Source organism: Drosophila rhopaloa, unplaced genomic scaffold (genome assembly GCF_018152115.1).
Source record: "Drosophila rhopaloa isolate 14029-0021.01 unplaced genomic scaffold, ASM1815211v1 contig_3, whole genome shotgun sequence".
Taxonomy (NCBI): Eukaryota; Metazoa; Arthropoda; class Insecta; order Diptera; family Drosophilidae; genus Drosophila; species Drosophila rhopaloa.
Window position 1 is genome coordinate 19,247,799 of NW_025335123.1, and position 26,355 is coordinate 19,274,153.

General features: G+C 38.0%; 2 protein-coding genes across 7 annotated transcripts; one reads left to right on the forward strand and one right to left on the reverse strand.

Annotated features, from left to right (window-relative positions):
* Positions 1-414: 414 nt before the first annotated feature.
* LOC108049995 (ecotropic viral integration site 5 ortholog) lies at positions 415-26,355 on the reverse strand. Of its 6 annotated transcripts, XR_001769569.2 has the most exons (10): positions 25,880-26,355; positions 9,275-9,682; positions 7,650-8,685; positions 7,354-7,468; positions 7,111-7,128; positions 5,892-6,559; positions 5,707-5,824; positions 5,541-5,639; positions 4,512-4,791; positions 3,023-3,126 (listed from the first exon to the last, which is right to left on the reverse strand). XR_001769569.2 is itself a non-coding variant. In XM_017131457.2 (9 exons), the coding sequence occupies exons 2-9, from the start codon at positions 9,504-9,506 to the stop codon at positions 2,989-2,991; spliced, it is 2,424 nt and encodes an 807-aa protein (XP_016986946.1). In that variant the 5' UTR covers positions 9,507-9,682; positions 25,880-26,355; the 3' UTR covers positions 415-2,988. The 6 variants fall into 6 exon arrangements, 4 of the variants coding, with proteins under 4 accessions (XP_016986946.1, XP_016986947.1, XP_016986948.1 ...); XM_017131457.2 differs by lacking the exon at positions 4,512-4,791 and having other exon boundaries at positions 415-3,126; XM_017131458.2 differs by lacking the exons at positions 4,512-4,791; positions 25,880-26,355 and adding an exon at positions 9,753-9,839 and having other exon boundaries at positions 415-3,126.
* LOC108049996 (sphingosine kinase 1) lies at positions 13,682-17,431 on the forward strand. The gene is made up of 2 exons (XM_017131462.1): positions 13,682-13,839; positions 14,729-17,431. Exon 2 carries the CDS (start codon positions 14,793-14,795, stop codon positions 16,719-16,721), a length of 1,929 nt encoding a protein of 642 aa, XP_016986951.1. The 5' UTR covers positions 13,682-13,839; positions 14,729-14,792; the 3' UTR covers positions 16,722-17,431.

Sequence of the window (26,355 nt, forward strand, 5' to 3'; positions counted from 1 at the left end):
TATCATCGGTATTTGTAATCTTTCTAATTTGTAGTGCTAAACTATCTTCATACTTAGTATTTGGATTCGGGAGAACTTATCGCAAATGCAGTTGAAGACCAAATAACGACATATTTCGTGAATACCACAAAACCAACGCAAAACGCAAATGCAATAATGTTAGCTTTTACAATGTGCAACAGTATTTCAAAAACCGACTTTCCTTCTTTTTGGTCGCCAGCACGTGCTGAATTATACAGCGTATATTGTACAGAAATAGATTGCAAGTAGATTAAACTGAAGTTCAGTAGAGGGGTTCATTGATGGGGTTGACTTTTTCCCTGTCCGATAAGCTGAAATTGCCGGATTCCCAAAGCAAACGCTTTATTTTTGCATTTCATTTTATTTATTTAATACTAAAAATTGTAACTTTGATTTCGTTTTGTATATCTGTTTAATTTTATTGATTTTTGTAGTTTTAGTTGAATTTTACTTGTTTCATGCTGTAGCCCTGCGAGTTTTCTCTGCTCTTCAGTTGTCAGTTTTATCGTTATATTGATATAGTTATGTATATATATATTTTTGTATATGTAAAGTATATAACACTATTTGTTGTGGTATTTTGTCAACTACATTCCATTTTGTGATTTGAATTTTGTTGGTTGGTTTGTTGGGTTTTGCTCAATGATCAACAATGAATGAAACAAGAAACGCAATAAATAAGTGCAAATTAATATGAACATTGAAGACTGATTTGCTCAATGGAAGCTGAACTTGATTTATTTGCATTAAGTATATGCTATATGCGAGTGTGCCCGCTAATTAATTGGATTCAAAGGAGTTTCGACCATTTGGCAGGGTCAACAAATCGTTACCGTCTGCTTTCTGTCTGGCCCAAAGTCGTTGGCATTCGCACGCTAAATTGATAAACTGCAAAGTCTTTCACATTTATCAAATCGAACGGACAAGGCATTAAAATTAGCTGCTATTGACGGGGGTTCATTATACCTCACCGATGATTCACTAAGTGGGGCAATTATTTGATCAATATTTCTCACAAATTCCACACTTGTTGGTCAATCAGTTAACACCAACTATGCGCAAGCCAAGTCTAGACTTTGGCCAACAATGCTCCATATGCATGGGTATAAATTTGTATAAACTATTTTAGATATCGTATAATTTGTGCCTTCGCTTGCCATAACATAATACGCAATTAACTCTAAACTTGCCAATTTCTTAAGACTCGAGGCTGTTGGGGAATCTGTTTTATGGGAAATTTAACTTTCTCGGGAATGTTTCATATTTAAATGTCTGTTAACTGCTGCTGATTGTTAATACTGCCCCAGCAGCCTCGTCTTTTAGCCGCAGAAATACATATATAGTACATTCATTACATAATCATAATCATTAATTATTGCATAGAACAAAAAATTCTAATAGTTTATCAAAAGTCGGGAACAAAACTTAAGCATTACATATACTTAGTGTTTACATAACAAAGTTTTGTGACATCATTTCCGCTTTTCTTACGTGCTACGAAACATATTACATAGATTTCTTACTTCTCTCGATGTTTCTAATTGGTTTGTCATGATGTGCAAATCAATTCAATTACACAAATTAATTTAAACGATTGGTTATATCGGTCTTAATCGCGGTAAGTAACAAACCTAAACACTGAGGACATCATGCTAACAAATGATAATAAAGACTTGATAAAGAATAAGAAACTCAATAGAAACATAAAAAACTATAATATTGCACATGGAAAACGGCTCAACCTGAATAATTGTATTGTTTGCGGATAATCGTTAATCGTTCGAAACCCGATGTCGAAATCGGTTTTCGTGACAAGCTGCCAAATCGTTTAAGATTGGTATGGGTTAAAGGAACCATATAAATCATACTTCTGTTTTAGGGGTATAGAAAAGCGCTACTGTTAACTAAGTAGAATATCGTTAGTGTGAATATCGTAGTCGTTATCGTAATATCGTTCTCAAACGGGGAGAAAATGGGGGCCCCTTTTTCGTGGTTCTTTCACATATCGTTTTAAACTATTTTGAATAGTTGTATAATATTTGTTTTTCAGTTTCTCATCTTGCATTTCTCTCTGCATTTGGCCACGCTTGTTACTTTGTCTTTCGCACTTGGTTTTATTTTAGTTTTAGGTTTAGATTGGTTTAGCTTACTATACGAGAGTTACAAAATTCATTCCAGACAAATGTGTGTATGAGTGTTAATATCATTCTACGGGGATGAAATCATAATGTAAATCGAATGGATAAACTGAAAATTTCGTACACTTTCAAAAAATCGTCGTTTTGATTAAAAACGTTTTCTCCGTCTGGGCAAAGAACAATTTGATTCGCTTAAAACTTACATTAAAAGTGGTTCACAGGATGCTTGGGTTGGGAAATGGGTTTTGGGGGGTTTACATAAAATTCATTGCATTGCATATGTGATATATATCTTGGGGATATCCAAATGCCAATCTCCTATCTCCAATCCATCGCATCGGATTAGTTGCCATCGATCAATGTACAAGGGTGTAAAATACTCACAATATCGTTTCAATTAGGATTTAAAATAAATAAATATGAGTGTGTTTCGATTGCAAAACATAACAGTAATAAAATTATTGCCAAAAAAAAAGTAGATAAAAATAATCATTCTAAAATATCCGTATCGTAATAGTAAAGTTTAAACGAATATTATACATAAATAATATTGTAATGGGATTGCAACTATTCTGCTGTCTCCTCCTCGCTCCTTAATTAACTTGCTGTGCCCGATGCTGCTCCATACGATTCCGCTTTTGTGATCACAGGCCTGCCCTTACATATATATCGAAGCATATATATAAAAATCGGCTTCAGCTCGCTCCCCCATATTCATATGGGTGTATCCTGTACTGCCCTGATTTTTCTCTCCCCTCTCACTCGCTGCTATTCTCCTGGTTGTGGTTGTTGCTTGGTAAGGATCTGCTGGATCTGGTCGTTCTCTAGGTTATGTCGACAGCTCCGTGCTCCCGCGTCTCACCATATTCAGATCGTTGAAGTCGATCTCGGTCGATTCGATCGATTGGATCGATGAGCTGCGCAGTTTTGTGCCCGGAAATTTGCCACGACTCTTTAACGCCGTCAGCTATAGTAAATCAAAAAGGTTTCATTAGTTTTAAATGTTATTTAAAAGGACATACTAAAAAGAAAATAAATGTTAACCATTACTAGGCCAAAGCAATCTTTAATTTTGGTCATGCGGCGATTAAGTGAAAGAAATAAATTAATCTTAAATTTCAATTTCTAATAAAGTTAAATAAACATTTTGAATAGTTGTCAATTATACATTTTAAAGTTAAATAAGCTTTAAAATGTATTTACTTTTTACTACTTAATTAAAAAGCGCCTTAAATTGCTTCAACTTGGTAATTTTACAAATAAGAAAAACATAGATCCGATTACAAATAGATCTGATTAAGTGTCCGTGTACAGAAACGTGTCTTAAATACCTTATTGATTAGTTGCTATGAATATGTCTGTTAGATAAGAAAGCATGCAAGCGTGCAGAAAATTAATAATATTACAAAACGCATTTCTATAAATCACAGGTCTAGAACGCTCCCTCAGGGACTATAACAATTCACTTAAACATCTATATAAATATTTCAATTCTGATGTGAAATTCATAGCAAGGCCAAAACGAACTCGTGTCAAAACAGCATCAACTGATGACATGTACTCATGTCAAGACCAACGATCACAATACGTCATTACAAGTATGCAAAACAAACAACAGCGAAGATCGATTAAAATCAGGCAGTTTCCATGGCAACAACTAGCATCCGATGCACTCGAACTTAGCGCAAATACGATTGGAGTCATTGACCCACACGAAAATAAAGCATAGAATAGATCCAAAGTTTTTCTAGATCGGAACAAGAAAGATTTACGAATAGTGGTTTGAGTATAAGCTCAAAGCTCGCAAATAGCTTTGACAATTACACTACGCAGCAGGGTTCATTTATACCTATTATGAGAGCTCTACAAATGTTTGCTATGCTAAATGTTATAATGTTGTCTAAACACTCGTACATATGTATGTATATATAAAACCAAAATAATCCTCGAACGAATCATTTCTTAAAAGAATTAAAATTATAAGTATTTTTATTCCTATTAAATTTTTTTAAAACATGCATTTTTAAGTTACTTTAAACTATTAGCTTTGTTATTATTGTATATAAATGAAATTCACAGAAACTATGAAAAACGTTTAGCTCATTTTAAATTTTTGTAGGTTTTCAACAACAATTTTTTACTTTAGAAAATTTATTTTTTTTTATATTGGAACCAAGATAGATCGAAATTGCTTAGTAAGCAACTGAAATCATTCATGCATTTTGAAATTATGGCAATGGCGAGGGTCTAGAAGCTATAGAACGTGCAAACTATGGGAAGTTAGGATCAACAAACGCTACAAGTACGCAATGGTTAAAAGTACTGAAATGTTTTGAGCAGTTTCATAGAGACCTGGTAATTGTAGCTTGGCCTGCTGCTTTTGGTTGGATTTTTTATAATTTCGGGAGTTGTGTGTGTGTGGCAATAGAGATTAGAGGATATTTGTGGCTTCTTGAGTTTCAAATTGGTTTTCGGTAGTTTGCTTTTTTATTTGGTTTTTTTTTTGTTTTTAATTTTGCTCGTTTAGTTTCGTTTTCATTCAATTGGTTTTTTGTTTTTGGGTTGTGTTAAAATTAGTTTAGCTTATCCATTTCCACGGTTCAGTGTCGGGGCTGGTTATTGGCGTGGGATACTATATAGCAAAACCAACAACGCATTGTTTTTTTTTGCGTGTGAGAAAGAAATTCAATGAGAAATACCAGATTATTATCTTGGCTTACAGATGGGTTACGAAATGGGCTTTAACCAAACCAAAAATAAAACAAAACAATAAAATCACAGAATAGCGAAAACAAAAGAGGTGTACAGTAAAGCTTAGCAAACTCAAAAATCTGTTGATATGCCACAGTGAGCGAGCGGGGGCGAATATAAATAATTTTCTATACAAACTGATTAGCTGTGAAACTGTTCACGTCAAATATAAATATTTTATAGAGATATCTTTGTTATTTTAGAGAGGCCTCATTGGTTATACTTTAACAGCTCAACAGCTAAATAAATATATTCAAAAAATGTAATATAACAAATGGGAAGTTATTTGGTGACTTTTTGTTAATACAAATGATTGCAATTCAATAAATTCTGCTGTTAAATGATATACTTGCTGAATCTCTAAAAACAAACAGATTTGACCTGATGTTAGCTAGCCAACAAAGCATATTAAGGTGAAATATTTGAAATGCCGCTCCTCCAGATTGGAAATATGACTCTGGTCTTTGGTTTAGTCAGTTGGGTGAGTGGGTGTAAAGTGGGTGTGCGGGTTATTATTGAATGTCTGCTGCTGCTGCTGGCATTTGAATGAACTTAAAACGAAACCAAAACCAAAAGCAGTGGGGGATTAGCGGCAAATGCTGTGGGCATCGAATGGCATCCCTTGCTCACCTCCGCCTTCATGTCGGCCAGCCTGTCCTGCAGGTCGCGCACCTTATCCGAATCATCCAGATTGGCGCGCAGTTCACCCTCGGCGAGCATCTCCGAGTTCTGTGATCACAATAAGGAAGTGGATTAAATAAAATTCGTAGAAAATACGAAAAAATGTCAGGTTTACCTTTGTCTCTAGTCGGGAAATTTCCTGTTTCAGTTCGGCCACCGTTTGGCTCTGCTCGGTGAATTTGATTTTCACGTTCATCAGCTCATCCTTCATGCGAGATTCCAGATCCGAGTATCTGTAAATGTATTAAAGGATTTAAACTATATCGATGTTCCTTGTATTGGTTAAAATAAAAGCCTCACCTATGCTGCTGCTCACGCGCCTTGTTAGACATGTCCTTCTCCCTGTTCACGGCCATTTCGAGCTCCTCCTTGAGCTTCTTGTGCTCCTCGTCCTGCCGCCTCAGCTGATTGGTGGACACCTGAACCTGCGTCTCCAGCTCCATGACCTTTAGTCGCAGCTCCTTGAGCTCGGTGAGCGTCTCCATTTCGCGAATGCGCGTGGTCATCAGCTCCTCCTCGAGCTTCTGGGTGTGCTCGCTGCTCTTGGAGCTGTCGAAGAAGTTGGTCAGCAGCTTCTTGGGCGTGGAGTCCACGGCGTTGGTGGTGCGTTCACTCTCGCTGCGCTGATTCTCCGCCAGCTGCCGTTGCCACTGACTACTCAGCTCCTGCACCCTCTGCTTGAGGTCCTTCAGGGAGAGTGAGGCCTCCGCCTCGCGCAGTTTGCTGGCAATCAGTTCGTCCTGCAAGTGGGCCACCGAATTGTCGGGCGTCGTTTCCCGCAACGTCTTCTTGTCCTCCTCCAGCTCCTCCACCTTGGCCTTCAGGTTCCTGATTTGATCCTCGCTTTCGGCCAGACCCTGACGCACTTTCACCAGTTCCTCCAGCAGACAGGAGACCATCTCGTCGCGCTGCTTCAGAGCCTCCTCCTTCATGCAGAGTTCGTCGATGGACGACTGCCGGGAGTTATTCTAAATGGCAAACAAAAAGGGATTAATTTAAGCTGTTTCACGACAATATTGAGTGGGTTTCGGGCATGCAGAGTGTGGGTGGTTAGCTGTGATACAAACGAGTTTACATGGTTAAGAGATTCGATTATGTACTTATCGTAGATTTTTCTTCGTTAGTAGTAGCTAAATTAAATTATATTTAATCATTTTTCTAAAAGCCTGTTTTAATATGATTATTTATAATGACATATTTTTGCATGATTAAATTTTGTATATATTTGAATTTGAGTTATATTTTAAAACAAATTTAGCAATCTAATATACAAAATATGATTAAGAATGGAATTAGGTACTAAAGGCACTATGAATCCAGATTGTTAAGGACATGTCATTTCCTAATAAAATATTAATAAGGACTTTCTGAGCCTACTGGTTACCAATACGAATATGTGTTTCTATTTATGTATTTAGGGCAAAACAATAAACATGCAAAACAACAGAACGGCAGAGTTATTGTATTGTTCATTCAAACTACGAAACAAGGTTGCGTGAGTAGCTCACGAGATACTTACGCTGTCGATGGATACGTTCTGTATGTGATTTGAGTATTTATTTTGATTTTTTGTTTTTTTCAGATTAAAGCGAACATTTTGTGTGTGTATTTTGAAGCACCACAACCATAAGAAATCAAATAAAATAGAAAAGAATACAGAAGATTAGCAACAGATTCCGTTTTAGTTACAGGACACATGACCGAGACAAGGGGTCGGGGATCAATTATATTTAGAGTGTGACGTGGGCCACAATATACTCACATTCTCCTGAAGGCGAAGACTCAGGCCGCGGACCTCCTCATTGGCGTTTTCCAGCTGATGGGAGACCTCCAAATACGAGCGCCGCAGCTGCATCAACTCCGTCTGAATGGCATAGCTTAAATATACAATAACATTAAAATATTATTTCATAATTTCTTATTCGTTCAATGTATCATATCATTTTTAGATCAATAAATGTGATATTTAAGTATTTAGCATATTAAGTTCGCCCACAAAAAGAGAACTTAAAATAGCTTATAATAATTTCTCCTTCTAGCCTAGTCCCAGATCTTTACCTAGTTTCTTCCTCCTCAGCTCTGGAGACCTGGCCGCGCACCAGGCGATCGGCCAGTTCGGCGCTCTCGGCCTCGAGCAGCTCATTCCGCTGTTTGAGCAGACAGTTCTCCCGCCTCAGTCGCCGCAGCTCAGCCATCTCCTCCTGCTCCTTCTTCTTGAGGTCCTGGTACTCCTTCTCCATCTTCTTCATGCGCTTGGTGTTCAGCTTGAGGGAGTAGGCCAGGTTGAAGAAGCCCTCGACATCGGCCTCCACGCGACCGGGCAGCTCCTTCTGGAAGAACTTAAGCATGGCCTCCATGTCCAGGCAGAGCAGCGTTTCCTTGCCGGTGAGGAGCAGGGCCAGGGCCACCTTAAAGATGAACTCCATGCCCTCGCTGAGGAAGACGTCCATGATGCGACAACTGAGATTGACGTTCAGGGTGGTGGTGTACAAGGTGAGGAACCAACTGGAGGCGTACATGGTCGTCTGGAAGCCCTGCTGCTGGAAGTGTATGTGCATGTCGGGTATCTGCTCCTGCACCAGGTTCTCCAGCTGGTACATGCACAGGCCCAGCTCCGACATCGATGGCTTGAACATGTGGCGCATGCGGTGCTGCTGCATGATCTGTACCAGCACGGCGAAGGCCTCCTCCTCGGGCATTTGCATCAGCAGCAGTCCGACTATGAATCCGGAGCCCTGGCAATAGCCCACCTCGCGATCGTGCAGGGAATAGGCCTTGATCACGTTGAACAGGGCCTCCTGGCCGGGTCCGTCCTTCTCCTTGAAGAACTCCACCTCGGGATAGGTGCGGGCAATGTCCCGCCGGATGACCTTCTCGCAGGCACTGGTTGCCTTGATGTACTCCGCATACTGCTTCTTGTCTGCCTCCGCCGCTCCACTCAGCTGCTGCCACACGATCGCTCGGAAGTGGTGCGGAATTCCCCGGCGCACCAGCTCGCTCACGCAGGGATTCTTGCGCTTCAGGGCTCCCTCCCAGTCATTCAGAATGGTGGCCCACGTCGTCCATATGTCCTCCTCCGCCACTGAGTTTCCACCTGTAAAAAAAGAAACTAGTTAGTCATCAAGCTCTATTAGTTAAACAATTATGATGTAATATTAACTACCGAAGTAAGACATTTCTCTTCTTTACAAAGTTATATACACTTCAAATTGAAATGAACTCAAATCTAGTAAATTGTAATTTATTTATCTATCTGAAATGTGTACATTTAGTCATCGATTTTTGTCAGAATCTGATTTAATATTAGTCACAACCTAGTCACCAGTCAGTTATCATACGCAATCCCTTATCGATAATATCTTTTAAAATGGATTTTGCTATAGAATGATTACGCAGTAAATTTTGGTTACTATCATGAAAATGTGAAATCACGAAATTGTAGATCTAAACTTTTTATTACTTTGTAGGAATTCATCATGGCTCAATAAAAAATGGTATTAATATTTACCAAAGATAATCGTAGTAATACTGTTCAAGCTGATAACATAGATAATCTTTGAAAGTTATATAATCGAAAAGGGTATAGAAAATTAACATTTTAATTAAATGACAAAATAAAATAAGAGCATTTGAAGCATAGCTTGATTTAAATATCCCCTTGTTTGTTGTACACAAATACTTACTCGACGTGAGGCTGATCTGACTTGTGTCCGAGTTCTTGCGACTGTGCGTGGAGTGCAGAGAGTTGAGGGACTTGGCATCGCTCTCGATGAGCTTGTTGGCCGCCTCCAGCTTGGCCAGCAGATCCATCTCGGAGGTGGGCAGGTTCTCTTCGCCGGGAAGTGCGCCGCCCTTCACGTCCATTTTCGCTTGGCTCTCGGCTGATGAGGCAGTGGTCGTTGTGGTCAGGGTCATCTTCTGACGCAGAACGACGATCTCCGATCTCAGTCTATACTCCCTGCTGATGCTTAAGTCCCTGGGTTACGTTTCCAAGATACCGATACCGGTCCGATCTGTGGTGCTCCTGATTTGCGATGATTAATCCTTAGCTGATTTTCTAAAACCGCCACATGATGCTCCCAGTTCGCACACTGTAAGTAAAAGAAAATAACATCTTTAGAAAACTATCAATTTACTAAAAGAAGTTTCTGGATTTTAGACCTTTTTTCATATTATTCATATATATTAATGCAGATAGTTGCCAGCGAAACTGAAGTTACCGGAATTCGAGAGCCCAGTGAAATGAACTCCTCTCGAGATCTGGCATGTGCCACTTAATGGAAATACTACAAAATATATAAAACAAATAGAAGCGAGTGCAAAGTATTTCAGTCTGTTTGCCAGCCTCTGTGTTTTTGTTTTCCTCTTGTTTTGTTTATTATTCGTGCGCCCTACAAAACCCGTGCTTATAAAGGGGGTTTGAAGGGGGACGGACCTGCAACTGAACAATGGAAAAAGCTGCCAGGGCTTTCTGTTGATTGCCTTCGCGGCTATTTCTTCCGAGCGGGTATATTCAACTTTACCACGCAACTAGATCAAGTTTAACTTTCTTCTTTTTCACTCTCAGTATCCATAAAAAAAATTCGAAACAAAAGTAGGGTAGATAAGTGATCAAAATAAAAGAAGAGAATTGCTGTAAGCACTATCAAAGTATGTAGATCAATTATAAAACGAGGTGTAGGTCACTTAAATTTTTTTTTATTGTGATTAAAAAATTTTAGTTGAGTTGGCAACTGAAAACTTTTAGTTGAGTTGACAAAAAAAATTAATAATACAATTAAATCATTTTTTTTATTTTACATTTCAAATTTTAAAAGTTCTTTACACACATCAAGTGCCAATGAATTTTGTGGACTTACTGTACTTGTAAAAAATAAAAAGGCACAATCGCCAAAGAGAGCCCCATTTTTTATCAAGAATTTCCGACTTTTCTAGTTCTCTCGGAAAAAAACCAAAATAAATCTAGAGGAAGTTCAAACTTGTTGAAAACAAAACAGCTATCAATTTAGAGAGCAAAAGATTGCGGAGGACGGTAGGAAAACAATAATAGACGCAGTTTTGTTTCTATTAGATTGTTTATAATATAACGTTGCTTTTGGTCTTTTGATAAGTTCCACATTCAGTCAATTTGTGGTTTTATTCTCCACTGATCAATCAGTTCGATTTTAATGCAGCAGAAGACTGCGGAGTGTTCTAATTTTGGTAACGTAACGTAACAACCGCACTTTAATCACTTTTGTGATAATCTAGGGTTCTTGTCGATGTTATTTATTCTATTAATCTTACATTTCCCATTACCCGATTCTTAGGAAATGGAGTATTTCGGGGTTCGATTCGTTTCCCTGCGCCTTTGAACATTACATTTATATTATTTATATATGTTAGTATGCCACATGGAATGATCTTATCTAAAGGGATCAACATTTTAATTTCTAGTGTTTGGCTGATAAAAAAAAAGCTGCAATCTAAAAATAATTCACTTTCAGTTTTCACCCACAGCTTTTTGTATTTATTTCATCAGCTTTAAACCAACCTTTTTGTAAAAAACAAAAATGCTTATCTTTAGGTGTACTATTTTTGTCTTACACATTTTTTAATGGATACACTTGCAGTCCATCACCTCGTGCCAACCCCCAATAGAGCCCCCTCTAAAACAGCTGTCTATATCTGGAGGCACTCTGAGCCGCCTTTGCTTTTGGGCTGGCGTCTGCCTCCGTCTGGCCATTATCTAATGGATTCCTCTGGCCAGACAATGCCGCACCCCTCCACTGTGGTGGCCCTGCCCCCAGAAAACTGCTCCTGCTTCAGTCGGTTTCAATACAATTGAAAGGCAAAGTAAATTCAAATAGATATGTAGGTCAGGAAACGATAAACAAGCCAGTGGAATACGGCTTTTCGTGAGCAAGTGCATACATATGGTATATGTACATATATGTGGTATATGGTTGTATGATGCAGTCAGTAACCACTTGAGTGGTTCCCTTTTCAAATGATAAATCAAAGTTTTTAAGACTAATGAACGAGTTATAATTGCCTAGGAGGGGGTCTTGTGTCTGCATTCGTTTTTTGGTCTGATTCACTTAGGTGCGAACGCAAAACCTTCCATGAATCAGTCAGTCAAACAATTTAAACCCATTATAAATTCCATTTTGGCGTGTCTTCTCTTACAAGGCGTATCTCTCAATTTAACTACAGTAAAATACAGGTAGGTAAGTCACTTGCGTCAATATTGCTGTTAACAGGTGTGTTACTGTCTATTTCAAGGGTTTGTTAAAACTTTCGTATGTTTAAGGAAAAAGAAAACAAAGGTTAAGGTGCGTTTGTACTTATAAAAAAACAAAATTCAAGAACGGAAATATTATAGTTGATATTTATTTATTTTTTTTTTTGGGAGCGTTGGTATTTTTTCGTATCATTCTTATAACTTGTTTATGCTTTAATGCCAAGGAAACACTGAAGCTTATATTTACATTCATAAATTAATAAATTATAGGACCTTTATTTATTTTTTTTTTTAATTTTGTAATCGTCATGCAAAATTTTAAATCATGTGTCATTTAAGATCAAGGGATTAAAATAATGAGACATCAGAGTCAAAAAATTTTATAGCTTATCAAGTAATAATATTACATTGTATAGCTGGTACAGCGTATTTATGATAATTAACATTTCTGTAACATTTTAATTTCCGAGTGCTTACTGTAGTTTGTTTCGGCCCAAGAATGACCGTCGGCAATATCAACTACACTTTTACAATCTTTATTTCGTTTACTGATATCAACAAACGCGCAGTTTAAAAGCAAATATAAAATATTGAAAATTAGCTTTGTGCACCTGCCTGAAGCAAACAAATAGAAATTTGATTATTCTTAGAAATTGCGATTTATTTATGGCAAGCCCTTTAAACCACAAATTGTCAAACCATATCAAGCTAATTCAAATCTAACACCTGCCAAGCAATTCTGCAGAAATGGTTATTTGGTTGTTTATTTTTTTTGGGAAACCATTATACGCATAAAATGTGACATATCGTGCGAATTCTGATGGAATGAGTCACCAGGTGCAAGCTATCATTAGGACACATGATAGGCGATAAGATCTGAAGACCAACATGACGTATACGCAACAGGTGCCGCAATACACCCCCCCACTGTTTATTACTCACTTATCCCACGCGAAATGATCGATTAAACCAATAGAACACACACTGCACACAGCAGAAAGGCCCTGTTGGGGTTAAGTGGTGTTTTATTGTCTATGTAAGCAAACAATTGCACTGTCGGCACATTGCTATTGCATGTGGCAGGAAAATGCACAGTGGTCGTATGGACGGGTTATCCAAATTTTTGAATTGTTGGTAATTTGCATTGCATTTCCATATTTATTGCATGCGGAAGGCCAAGACTACAGTGGTCATTGCCAATTACAATTTAATAAAAGAGTTTTCAATTTTAATTTAAAGATCTTAAGAGTTTTTATTTGTCGTGTTAAGATCAAAAATAACTAAATCAAAACCAACGTTTTATTTTAATTATTTAATTATTGTCTTGCAGTGTTTTTGTGAGTGCTTTGTCACTTTCGAACGCCATTTTTAAAGAACTTTTGGGCAAAAGTAAGTATACAAAATGAACCAAGAACTTGCCAAATATCGAGTACTTACTGTACCTTAGAGAGAGTGAAAAAATGCAACATTCTCACATTTCCAAAGGCAATGCCAAAAAGCTTTCGTTCCAAAGTCAAAGGCAAATTGTTCAATTGCAGCAATACACTGAGAAAAGCTGCCTAACGCTCCCAAGTAAATCGAATAAATGTAAAGATAATAATAAAACCATAATAGTGGAGCAGCCACTGGCAAAGATAAAGACATGGCAAAGTCAGCCAAAGGTAATATCTCATCGATACGATACGTGGTGATTAGATTTCGACACGACAAAAAACAGAAAAAAAAAGTAACAAAAAACAACAAGTGTGTGGGGTGTGCTTTTGTGTATGTGAGAAAGTAAAAGCAAAGTCAAAGCCAAAAGCAAAGGCAATAGCAACAATGCAATCGTAAAACCAAATCTCCATTGAAAATAAGGTTAGTTCACCCTCGCGATTCAGAGTTTCAGTACGAATTGTCGTGTCAAGCGCACAGGAAGCGATCGCAACCCGGATCGGATTGGATCGGATCGGAGCCCCATATGTACTATATGTACATCGCAGACTTTACGGTGAACAGCGTCGATCGCATGTGGACAAACAATTAAATGTAATGCCAAACAAAAATAGTAAAAAGCGAATAGCTGCGCGAATAACAATCGGCAACAACGAGCCCAGTTATCAACAAAGAATAACCCTTAATTTAATTATAACGTTAACATAACAATCCCTTGTTACAACCGCCAAATAACAAGTGTAAATAAAACTATTAAATTTCCGTAAATAAATAATATAACAAACCCAAAGGGATTAATAAATACCCTTTTTAAATCAAAATATATTACTAACATACATGAAGTATATTTCATATTTTCAGTTGAACAACAAAGGCTCCAAAAATATATCTGAACATTTCATAAATATTTTTAAAAGTATGAGCAACGCACTCAAAGTTACAAGGCAAAAACTCAAATAAAGCACGATTTCATTTTGTTATTTGTAATAATTGTTGAGAAACACAAAGAAACCAAATAAGATAATGGAAAAATTTGGTTTTAACAAATATTAAAAGAAAGGAACTTAATCATTAACTGGTTTTTAAAGTCTACAAAAATAAAGAATAAAACGAAATCAAATATAAACAAGCCCCAAATACAATTTTGTTTTGTGTATTTCAGAGTTTGTTTTTACCATTCAAGTGAAATCTTATAACAACCAATCGCAGACCTTTAAAATTTCGACATAAATCCAAAGCAAATAGAAATAATTATATATAATTTACTGGCACGAAAACCTGTTTATAAACTCCAATTTGACACAGATGGAACAAAACTAATAATAGTAAAAGTCGACGCACAATAAAAAAACACCGAAATAAACGAGTTTTCAAGTTGGCAATTATTTTATTTTTTGCAACCGCTCTTCTATTTTTTTTTGCACCACCTAATAACTATTGTGTTTTTGTGTTTTTTGTTTTGTTTATTTTTTTGCATGTGAAGACAAGGTCAAAGAAGCGCTAACAGAAGAGGCAAAGACGAAATATACAATATTCAACCAAAAGAAATGACGGCCAACACAGCGACGTCGGAGGAAAATCTACTGGGGCAAAGTGGACAGCCCCAGGAGCCCTCCACGCCCACCTCGGAAACGGAAATAGGCGGTGGCACGCCCACCGAACTGAGCGAGATCTTTTTCGTGGACAACAGTCGCCGCAAGCACAGCATCAAGATCCAGGTTAAACTCTGCCCCGAAGGAGTTTATCTGCGTCGCGAAACGGACGCAGACGATCACATCAACGAGCAACTGATCAGGATCGATGACATCATAGGATCTCGCTATGGGCCGCGCCTCAAGAAACGTGCCCGTGGTGGTCTGAACTCCTGCCGTAATCCCAATGTTCCCGGTCAGGAGGCGGAACCCGAACCGGACAGCGATAATAGCGCCTATTTATACATCTATGCCTATCTGAAGAAGGAAAAACCCCTGAGGCGCGTCCAAACCCTTAGGATTCTGCGCTTCCGATCGAGCAATGACTATGGCGTCAATCTCCAGACCGCAGAGCTATGGCATCATACGATCCGCAAACATAAGCGCGGCGACGACAGTTGTTCCCCCGCTGATTCAGGCAAACAATTGCTCATCTTACTCAATCCCAAGTCCGGCTCTGGCAAAGGTCGCGAGCTCTTCCAGAAACAGGTGGCACCCCTGTTGACGGAAGCGGAGGCCCAGTACGAATTGCAGATCACCACGCATCCGCAGTATGCCAAGGAGTTTGTGCGGACCAGGAAGGACCTGCTGGAACGCTATTCCGGCATAGTGGTCGCCTCCGGCGATGGCCTCTTCTACGAAGTACTCAACGGCCTGATGGAGCGCATGGATTGGCGCAAGGCCTGTCGGATGTTGCCACTCGGCATCATACCCTGTGGCTCCGGCAATGGCCTGGCCAAAAGTGTGGCCCACCACTGCAACGAACCGTACGAGCCCAAGCCCATCCTCCATGCCACCCTGACTTGCATTGCTGGCAAAAGTACACCCATGGATGTGGTCAGGGTGGAACTTGCGCCCAGGGATAAGCACTTTGTGATGTACTCCTTCCTGTCGGTGGGTTGGGGTCTGATAGCCGACATCGACATAGAGAGCGAGCGGTTGCGATCGATTGGAGCCCAGAGATTCACGCTGTGGGCCATCAAAAGGCTGATTACCCTGCGAACCTACAAGGGCCGGGTGTCCTACCTACTGGCCAAGAACCCAAAGAATGTAGAAGTGGCCAAAGAAGCCAGGGAGATTCCACTAGAAGAGAAGAGGCCATCGCTCGCAACAGTCCGTTCATCGCTGCCCATAAATACCGGTGAATTTCGTGATTTACCCGACGAAGATGGGGAACTCGATGCGGATGAGTTCGCCGATGCCATATCCATGGATCGCTCCGTTTATCGTCAGCATGCCGACAGCTGGCACTCGGCCATGTCCCGCAGAACGGCGTACTACTCCTTCGGAGGACCCAGTCTGCGTTCCAATCGCAGTCGCTTGAGCGTGAGCCAGCGGATCGAGGCGGCCAACGCGGAGTTCGCGGAGAAGGTGCCAACGGGCACCATTCCGGGATTGCAGGTGCCTCTCCAGGGTACAGAGGGGTGGGTCTGCGAGGATGGGGACTTCGTGATGGTCCATGCCGCCTACACCACCCATCTCTCCTCCGACGTCTTCTTTGCCCCCGAATCCCGGCTGGACGATGGCCTCATCTACCTGGTGATCATCCGGAGTGGCGTGAGTCGCCATCAGTTGCTCAACTTCATGCTGAGTCTGAACACGGGCACCCATCTGCCCATCGGCGAGGATCCCTTCATCAAGGTGGTGCCCTGCCGGGCATTCAGGATTGAACCCAATAGCTCCGATGGCATCCTGGTGGTGGACGGCGAACGGGTGGACTACGGACCCATTCAGGCGGAGGTGATGCCCGGCCTGGTCAATGTGATGACCACCAGTGGTCAGTAGTGATCGTGTATACAATATACCTGGTGCGAGGGGTGATAAGGTACAATTACCTATTTGATTTAACTACATTCAGTGAATGTCATCATTCAATAGCTGCTGCTCTAGATCAATTCGTCAAATGTTTAACTTTTAAAACACTTTTTTTTTGTAAGAAGCACTTTAACTGAATTAAATAATTATGTTACAAACTCTCTAAAGATATTTGTACCCCAGCAAAAACTTTTACATTCAATCATTTCACTTAACCATAAACATTCGATAGGGTAATCGAAATTATAAACATTGTTTACATTCAGTGAATGTCCATGTCTACATTCAAAAGCTGATTTAGATTTGTAAGTTATATATATATGTTTAGATTTATTCTCTAAGAAACGGTGTCTATAATGTTGTAGAAACATAATTATTTGTAGTCCTAATATTTGATATTAAATGTTTATCTGTCATTAAAACTATTGAAATTGCAAAATGTACTTCAACCAATAATCCCATATATACGAAAGTTCTATTAACTCTCTACTTTTTTCATTCGCCAATGTATCAAAAAAAATACATTAACATATGAACTAAGTACTTGGTTAAGTTGGTTTCAATCATTTTTGTTTTAATCGGTTGATAGTGTTAATTATTTTAAGAACAATACATATACGAATAAAACAAATAACCGCTATACAAATTTGGAGATTGTGCGGGTACAAGTGTTAATGGTATTTGGCAAGTGTTTTGTTGCCGTGGAGACGATTTATTCAGCCAGAATTGGGGCGAGTTCGTCGGCCATCCGGTTGCATGCCGATCTTTATCGATATTAACGCCAAACTGGGGCCTTGAGGAGCCTCCAAAGCACCAACACGAAAGCAAATAAAAACGCACCTGGTCGATGTTCAAGTGGAGGGATACTTCATAATTGTGTTAATACAAACACCGATTGTCAAGATTAACCCTGAAAAAAACAGCTCGGTAGGGATTACGATTACCCAACAAGACGGAAAATTAACACCTAGAAACCATTTATAACATTAAATGTCAATTTGGCTGGCGATGATAACACTAATCGTATTCCAAGTTCATAGTTTATTGTATAGAATAACAACTGTATTCGTAATAAGGGCTTGAAAAGGAAAACAAAATTATTATTGGAATTGAATAGGTATACAAAGTATAGTTTCATGATTATTTGTATATAAGGCCAGAAATTGCTTGACTTATTAGCTAAAACAAATGATTGTTAATTACTTTGAAGTCCAAGATCTTAATTTCTGAATTTACGGGATATGACCTATTGCGTGAGGGAATTCCACAGGTAAATTAATAAAATTCCAAGAAAATACCAAACAATTTCTTTCAGTACATTGTAATTAACCAGCTTTTCATTTTCGTCTGTCGCCCCACATCAGGTGGGATTATCATTGACAGGTACTCAAACGAGTTGAGCGAATAAAACACTTTTATATAAATAAAATCGAAAATGGTAATAAAATCGAAGATAGAGCAAAGACCAAAAGGTAAAGCTGATAGTCACTCTTCTAGTGCGGGTTTCATTAATATTTGTTCATACTCCCTTCTATAGACGAGTCTACTTTGGATCCATTGATAACACCTTTACCTCTTATCACTCGCACACACATTTAGGCATGGGAAATAGAAACGAATCCAAGGCATACTTTTGGGCCACGCTCGATACTAGTTTAAAAGGAAATTGGGTATATGCCGTCAAAAGTTTTCGTTGACGTCACAAAGTCACACGTGAAATTTAACCTGATTTTATATCAATGGAAATCGATTAGAATGTGTGTCAATTGACTGCCATTCAAAGTCGTCATACTTTTAGGCTGTCAAATTTACCTTACAGTGCGAACTCGTTAATTAGAATAGTTTCTAATTTTTTTTATCCACATCAATTCAATTTTTTTTGGAAACTTAATTACAATTAATAATTTTTTTATATATATTTTGTTCCTTTAAAGATTTACTTAGCTTTTTTTTTGTTTGGAGTTTTTTACTATTATTACTAACTAGAAACCACTGTACTATGTGTTTGTATATTTTTGTGCTGAATTGGCAATTCTTAAACATTGTTTCACTGCCGCTATCAATTCAATGCAAAGATAATTGCGACAGCAACAAATCAAGCGAAAATAATGCCAGCAGACAAGTGTATACATATATTCCGGGAGAATAACGATAACTAATTGTAGTTACAGTCTGTTAACAGATGTTAACACCCTGCCAGCGGAATAATGAATCGTCCCCTCTGGAAATAAATTAATGAATCTTAATAAGAGGGAAAGAGCTCTCTTTAAGTTTTCAGTTTAAACGATTGAAACCGCACATGACACAGGGGGCAAAAAATATATTTTTTTTGCATGGTCTATGAGTTGGGCCCCTTAATTATTAACGCCCACTGTGGGTTCTAAGACCTCTCAAGTTTCTACAGCCTTAAGCTTAAGTGCAGGCATATGAATATATATATATATAAGCATACATATGTGTACATACATATAATTTCATGCTAACATATAGACTGAAGCACGCTCACATGTGTGTTGGCAGATATTTCTGCACTATTTCCAGTCTAATTCATTCATAAAAAGTTCTTCACATTTCGCCTTCTTCTCCGTTTGAAGTCGGTGGCTTTTATGAGAATTGCTGGAAGAAAAACAGAATCGTTAACTCCAAGCCGACTACCCATGGATTTACCATTATATATGCACAACCGTTAGACGTCGGCAACCCACAGAAGAAAGAAGAAAAAATAAATAAAAACACCAACACAATTTTTCGATTATTTTCAGGGTATTTTAATCCGACCGTTGGCTTTGTCGCAGGTATACGTTTCCAACTCGGATCTATGACTCATGGCATTTTAAATGTGGTTTAAATATGCCCGAAACTTGTTTCCTCTCCCTTTCACTATAGAGATGATTTCTAACATATCTTAGGCTAATTTCTGCATTGCAAAACCTTTCTTTTTTAAAGAAATTATATCCAAAGTTTTAATTATTAAAAACTCATATATACTAAAAGATTAGTTAAGTTTATTTTAAATTAACCTTTATCCATAAAAAGCAAAAAACCACAAATATATATAGATATTTTTATGTAAAAATATTTATTTTTAAACTGTAGCATTTTAAATCGAATTTTATTTTGAGTCCGGAAGTTTAAGCAAAAAAAGTGAAATGCTAAAAATTCAAAAAACTATTTTCTTCAATAGAGAGTATTAAATAATCGTGAAAAACAATTGTTAGTTAATATTGTGCCAGCCTCATTGCAATGTTATTTTATTTTATCTCTGTGGTCTGCTTAAATTCTATATCTGGCGCGACCACAGTCACATCTGTTCACTATCTTTTTCTGACTGATGCCATGCTTATGAACAATTTAAATGGACTGCACTGTAGCAGGCGATTAGTCAGAAACCTGATGGTGAATGCTTTAGCTAATTTTTCGCCCCTCGTCACCTCCTCTTCGACGGCGACTTTCGAACAAATCACAATTTGCTCATTTGCTGTTTTTATTTTGTTTTGTTTCCGATTTTTGTTTGGATTTTTTTTTGCGGACAAAATGAATAATACATGGGTGACCGGGACGAAAGTATTTAGCGGAGTTCATTTGTTGTCTTGCTAATTTGCGCACGCACACACATCGCATTTGCATTTGCATCTGCATTCGCATTTACATTTTCAAATGCATCTCGAGTCACGCCCCCGAGCCATATGTCTCACGCTACAGTACCATCCATTTCTATAAGGCACATACTGGCATTTTGCAGATTAACCGGATCAATAAAAGAGCGTAGCGAGAAAGGTCACATAAGTTGGTTTGGCATTTAACCGTTCTTAAAATGTTTTACTTTATACTTTAATGTCTGCTTTATGGGTTTTCGTAAGCTTGCTAAACTATTTAATTAAAATTAGATGTTTCATTTCAACCCACGGGAAAAACAAATACAAGTTTGTAGTTACAAGAAGTTCGCAAATATTCAAAATTTCCATAGCATCTTTAAGCAATTTGTCACACAAATTCTTCTCCAAATTCCCAAAGGGTCATGTTAATGTTATGAATTAATCCAGCGGGATGGAAGAACCCTAATCATATGTCTGACCCGTATAAGAATGTTCCCTAATATCACAGCCAGTCTGTGTGCTCTGCATTTTGTCCCCAATGTAATTTAAGCCCAATCATCAAAAATTCATGAATGCCACGCCCACGCCCCTACCTTCGCCCACTTGTATACACAGATACACACGGATACATATAGAACCAAGCCCTGAGTTGGCCAACTCTCATTAACCCAATTTGAATTGTTTGCTCAGTGGCTATCTCACTCCGACGCACTGCAATTGAGCCCTTGGCAATGCTGTGACGTCAGCCACAGTGGCCTCTCAATAACGGAAACATCCAGGAAATTAGAAAATTTCATAAAAAAAAAATAGTTAAAAGCAAGCAAAAAGGGTCATAACTATAAAATATTCTTCTTAATTGATTTTGGGAAAATTTACAATAAATAATTTTAAGAGGCATCTTTGACAGATTTACAATTATGTATATTATTTATTATAATAGTGGAATTATTGAATTATTTATAAAATTATTTTTGACAATAAAATCAGTTAACTTTCAAGAACGCTGAGATAACGCGTATGAGGAGAGTTTGATTCGTATGCGGGCCGATCCCATAATTATATTTCCTCTTAACCAGCGACCACTGTAAGTCCGTGGTAATTTGAAAATGCATTTACCTGTCTGCTTGCCACAATTAGTGGTAATGCTAATGTAGTAACGTAAGTCCCAAGTGTCGCCCGAGCTCGAACTCAATTTCCCATTTATCGCCACGAATCCTAAACAAGTGAAAAACAAGTCAGCAGAGGAACTGATAGGGCGTACCCATAATATAACCAGAAGCAGGAAGGGGGAAATAAGAGGCCCAGATAAGAATTCGACGATTTCTTCAATCAGTAGAAAGACGCACTGCGCTCGAGTACAATTAGAGATTTTCGAACAATGAAACTTTGTCGCACAATCTGCACTTACAGATGCAAGCAAAATAATAGCATTGGATTTGGTCTTCGTCAAAATATTTGATTGATTTAGAATAGAATTTCTTTCCCTAATATTCCCTAATAAGTTCTACATTTCTATTTAAATTAATCCTCTCAAATAGTTACTTTTTTTTAAACTATCAACACATTTTTAAAAATAATTTGCAACGTTAATAACATCACTATTTTAAGCGCTTCTGTATTGCAAGAGTGTGGGTAAAAGGGCGGCACGATGAAAAAACCGAGTAAACTAAAAATATGCAACAAACGGAAAAAGCAGACGCAAAATGAAATTATGAAACACAAATCCCCTGAGTTTTTAGCCACCCCTCAAAAGCCCCTACTGACTCCCAAGTCATTAACATAATTTATTCACAAAATGCTGCTGTATGCTACTACTTCACTCAGAAAAACAATTGAGATAAGCTATAGTAATATGGAAACAATATATACAAGTAATTTGTTTATATAATTTTTTTACTGTTTATTATTTTAAAACTTAATGAGATAATCATGGCTTTTTATTGAACTCGTACCAGAACATGAAAAGCATTGACCTTTGGGCTTAATCATTTTAATTAGCAGAAAAAATAATACAAATTTAAATGTCAAGTTTATTTCCAAAAAGGATTTTTACGACACGATTAAATCTTATACATTGAATTCAATGATTACTACATAGAATTGACTATAGCCTTTGGCAGTGTACTGATCCCATTGTTGTTTCAGTTGCTATTGGCTGAAATAAATATTTCCCCAGTAGCATTCACAAGTGCCTCAATAAAAAGTGTTTTCAACGCAATATTGGAGCGGTTTGGATTTCAACAGCGGCCAGAAACCGAAACCGAACTGAAAATAAAATGGAAACAGACGAAACTCCTTCAGTTCCGAGCCATAATAAATAACAAAAACGATATGTGTCAGCAATTGCTGTTGAATGAATGAAAAAGAAATATAAAAACCAGCAATAGCTCTAACAAATCAGGAAAGAAAACTGGCTGGAGAAATAACCAACAAAAAAATACCACATTGTTGTCGAAACTGTAAATTCATTTCTTCAAATCTTGAATTTAACCAAATACAGTGGGTATTAGCCCAAGAAAAACAATATCTGCAAATCCAATATTGGTTTAAAAATACAGTTTTATTAGTTTCTCATATATAATTTAACATTCCATACTTCCTATCAATCCATTTTAAACTCTACATTGATGATATTTGGATATCAATAATATTGTGATTTTAATAATAAAGCTTAAGAAAAATAATAGGTAGTAGTAATTTTTGGCAGAAATTTCTCGAGACCACAGCCGACTTTATCAACGGGCATTTACTGTGGGCCGAAATGCCAGCACGTCTGCGTGGAGATTGGCACACATATCGGAATCGCTATTGTCGCTTCTGTTGTTACCTGATTTTCTATGCTTTGGGGCAGCTAAATCAGGTAAGTCTCCAGTTGGCCAAGTGGCCACTGTACCTTGGCTCTGACTGTGGATGCTGATGCCGCCCCATTGTTGTTTGTTCGATATTGCTTGGTGGTTTTTGTGTGTATGTTTTTATGTTGTGGAAGCTATTGCCTGAATTTTTACATAACGGCACTTTTTGCTTCGACAGAAAGGGACGGCAGACAAAGGAAGCTGCGCAATCGCAAGAGACAGCATGTGGTTGTCAATCTTTTTTGAAAACAACATTTAGAGGAAGCCCACTAAAGACCGATAAAGTGATGCCTCGCTAATTACTTGCTTTGTTAAACCCCCAAAAAAGGGTTGAAACCCAATCATGAACTTGACGGAATTAATTAACACCAATTTCAGTAATTTTATTTATTGAAGGTCCCTTTGAAATGGGGTATTATTTTATTATACATTTTTTAGTTTAGTAAGTGTTATAATGCTTTTAACTATAAAAAAATGTAAACTTAAATATATTAAGTTATATTTTAAACAAAAGAGGAAGTAACTTTCAATATTTCTATCATATACAAAAATGATTTAGAAAAATATGTTTCTTTTACAACTTCCTACTATTATTTTGGACTCCTCATTTCTCCATGGATCACTGTAATTTTCCAGTTGGCATACTTGATTTGCGTTTAAGTAAGGTTGCTCGAAAACATGTTGGCAACCGCTTGTTATGATCCGTTAAAAATTATATGTATATAAATGTACAAAAAAAAAACCGGCGATAGGGAAACAGACTCAAGTGCAAATTATTTTTGACATATATATATTCGCGGCTTTGCTGCGAAGGTCGAAAACTCGCGTTCCAAATAGGCAACATAATAACTAACAAACAGCCGCCAAAATATCATAAAACAATACAAATAATGGAACATGGCGAAAACACTTGAGCAGATAGTTGAAAAACCCGCTTAAAGCAAAAAGAATTCCGATTGGAACACACCGAAAAAGTGACTTGGTTTTTTTTTTGGCAAGAGACGGCAGAATGAAGGCTATCCTGCTCCAACCTTCCCCAGATAATGACGGATGATACACCCACACCCACACTGACTGTAAATTTATGATCATAATTAACATGACGATGACTTTCTGCTCCATGTGTTCCACTAGTTTTAATGCTCGTGATTTAAATAAATATCACAACTGAAATTTGAATAAGCACGCAACATTTCGCCGCACACAAACCAAAATACTGGAGTACGGTACGACTTGCCTAGTACAGCAACGGTCAAAGTAGTAGGGACTCAACTTTCAACTCACTAATACTCAAAAAGTATGTTAATGGGAAAACCCATGTTTAATTTAAACTTCAGACGTTGATATATTTCGATTGCATAATTCTAACCGCGTAGTGGAATTCTGAAATCAGACATTTTCTGCTTTAGCTTGTCTTTAAGATCTTAATATCATCGAAACTGGAAGAAACCACCAAACTGCACGTAGATTTAATCTATATACGGGTGAAAACCAAAACACAAGGTTATCAAAACCGGCAGATGAAAAATAAAGCTCTCGTTATCTTTAAAAACATTTTAAGAAATTAAATGGTTTAGCGCTATTATAGTTCAAACACCTTATTGGTAAGTTCTTAAAATAAACGTACACAACCAAAACAAAATAAGATTTGGGCTGTAGGTTACTTAAACTTTCATTACCGAGGATCTCAGATAACAAGAGCACGGGCTAACAACAAATTTTGTATTGACTTTAGCCCAAGCAGTAATCATTACTACAATTTTCACCCCCACTGTCTGTCGTGTCTTCGTGGGCCGTGTGCAAGGTGGCAACGCTGTGTGCAAGGTGTCGCCGTGTTGGCAATGCGCAGGCGCAGAGAACGTCAAAGCGAGATGGAGTGGTGCACAGTGGGCAGTAAACGAATGTGGCTTAGGGCCACAAATACAAAATTTTAAAAACTGGTAAATATTTAATGAACTTTTTCTCAACTATATGCTTGGATTTCACCGGTTCCTAAAATGTTGTTAACTTCTATCAAGACTTAATATAAGTTTGATTTAAAGGGACTTTGAGTTAGGGGCGTTAATAAAGGTTTGACGGTTCAGCATTTCTAAAATGGTATTAAAAAGCAAAAATTGCAGAATACAAAAAGTTTGCCTTACAAAATTCTCCCACTGTGCGGTGGGCCCACAAAAAGTGGGTGGAAAGTAAAGGAAAGCAAGGCAAGGTTACAACACAACAACAACGACTGCAGGACAGCAGCTGATGTGGTGGGAGTGGAAAGTGGAAGAGGGAAAGAAAGGTGGGAATGGGAAGTGGGCAATGGGAATCGCAATAAGAATGGATATGGAAAAAGGAAGGGCAGGACTATCCTGTTATCATTGTTGTTGTTTCTCAGCGAAGCTGCGAAGCGTTGATGAATGATGATGGACAATGGACGCTTTTAATTACATTAATGCGCGAAAATAAAGCATAAAAAATTTGTACCAGTTTTCTTTTGCTGCTTCGCTAATTTGTAAAAAAAAAAATGAGCAGAAGCAACTCGCACACACTCGCAAGCAAAATGCCACACAGACAGCGAAAGAAAGTTTCAGTATTTTTTCTCACTCCATTTTTCGTTGATAATGTTTACATACACACGTAGTTTTTCAGAGAAGAACAGCCACACATAAAAAATATAAATAAAGATGCTGGAACTCACCTCTTCTTCTTCTTGCTTTCCTCTGCCACTGTGAATGAACCGTTAGGCTGGAACGGGGGGTGGTGGTGTTAGTATGCTGTTGCGGCAGCAACAAATTGCCGTTGTTTATTGTTTTTCCTCGTTTTGTTTGCAATCAGCAATACTTTTCCATATCCGATTAGATCGATTGCTAGCGATCAGCTCATATCCGATCGGGAGTCGGTTGCATTAACTTTAAAATACTCGAAAATTTTGACACCTCCGAACTTTTTGCTGTAAACGTCACACACACACACGCATACGCACACACCTCAGCAACAGCACTCGTTTTTTATTACGCTCTCTCTGCCGTTCTTTTCAACTTTATTTATTTATTATTTTTTTAGGGAGTACTTCAATTTAATCACTCTTTTTATTCATCGGCCGAATATTGCACTGGAAAAAAATACAGCGTTCGATCGACGACGGTGAATTGACGAATGTTTTTTTTTCGCCCA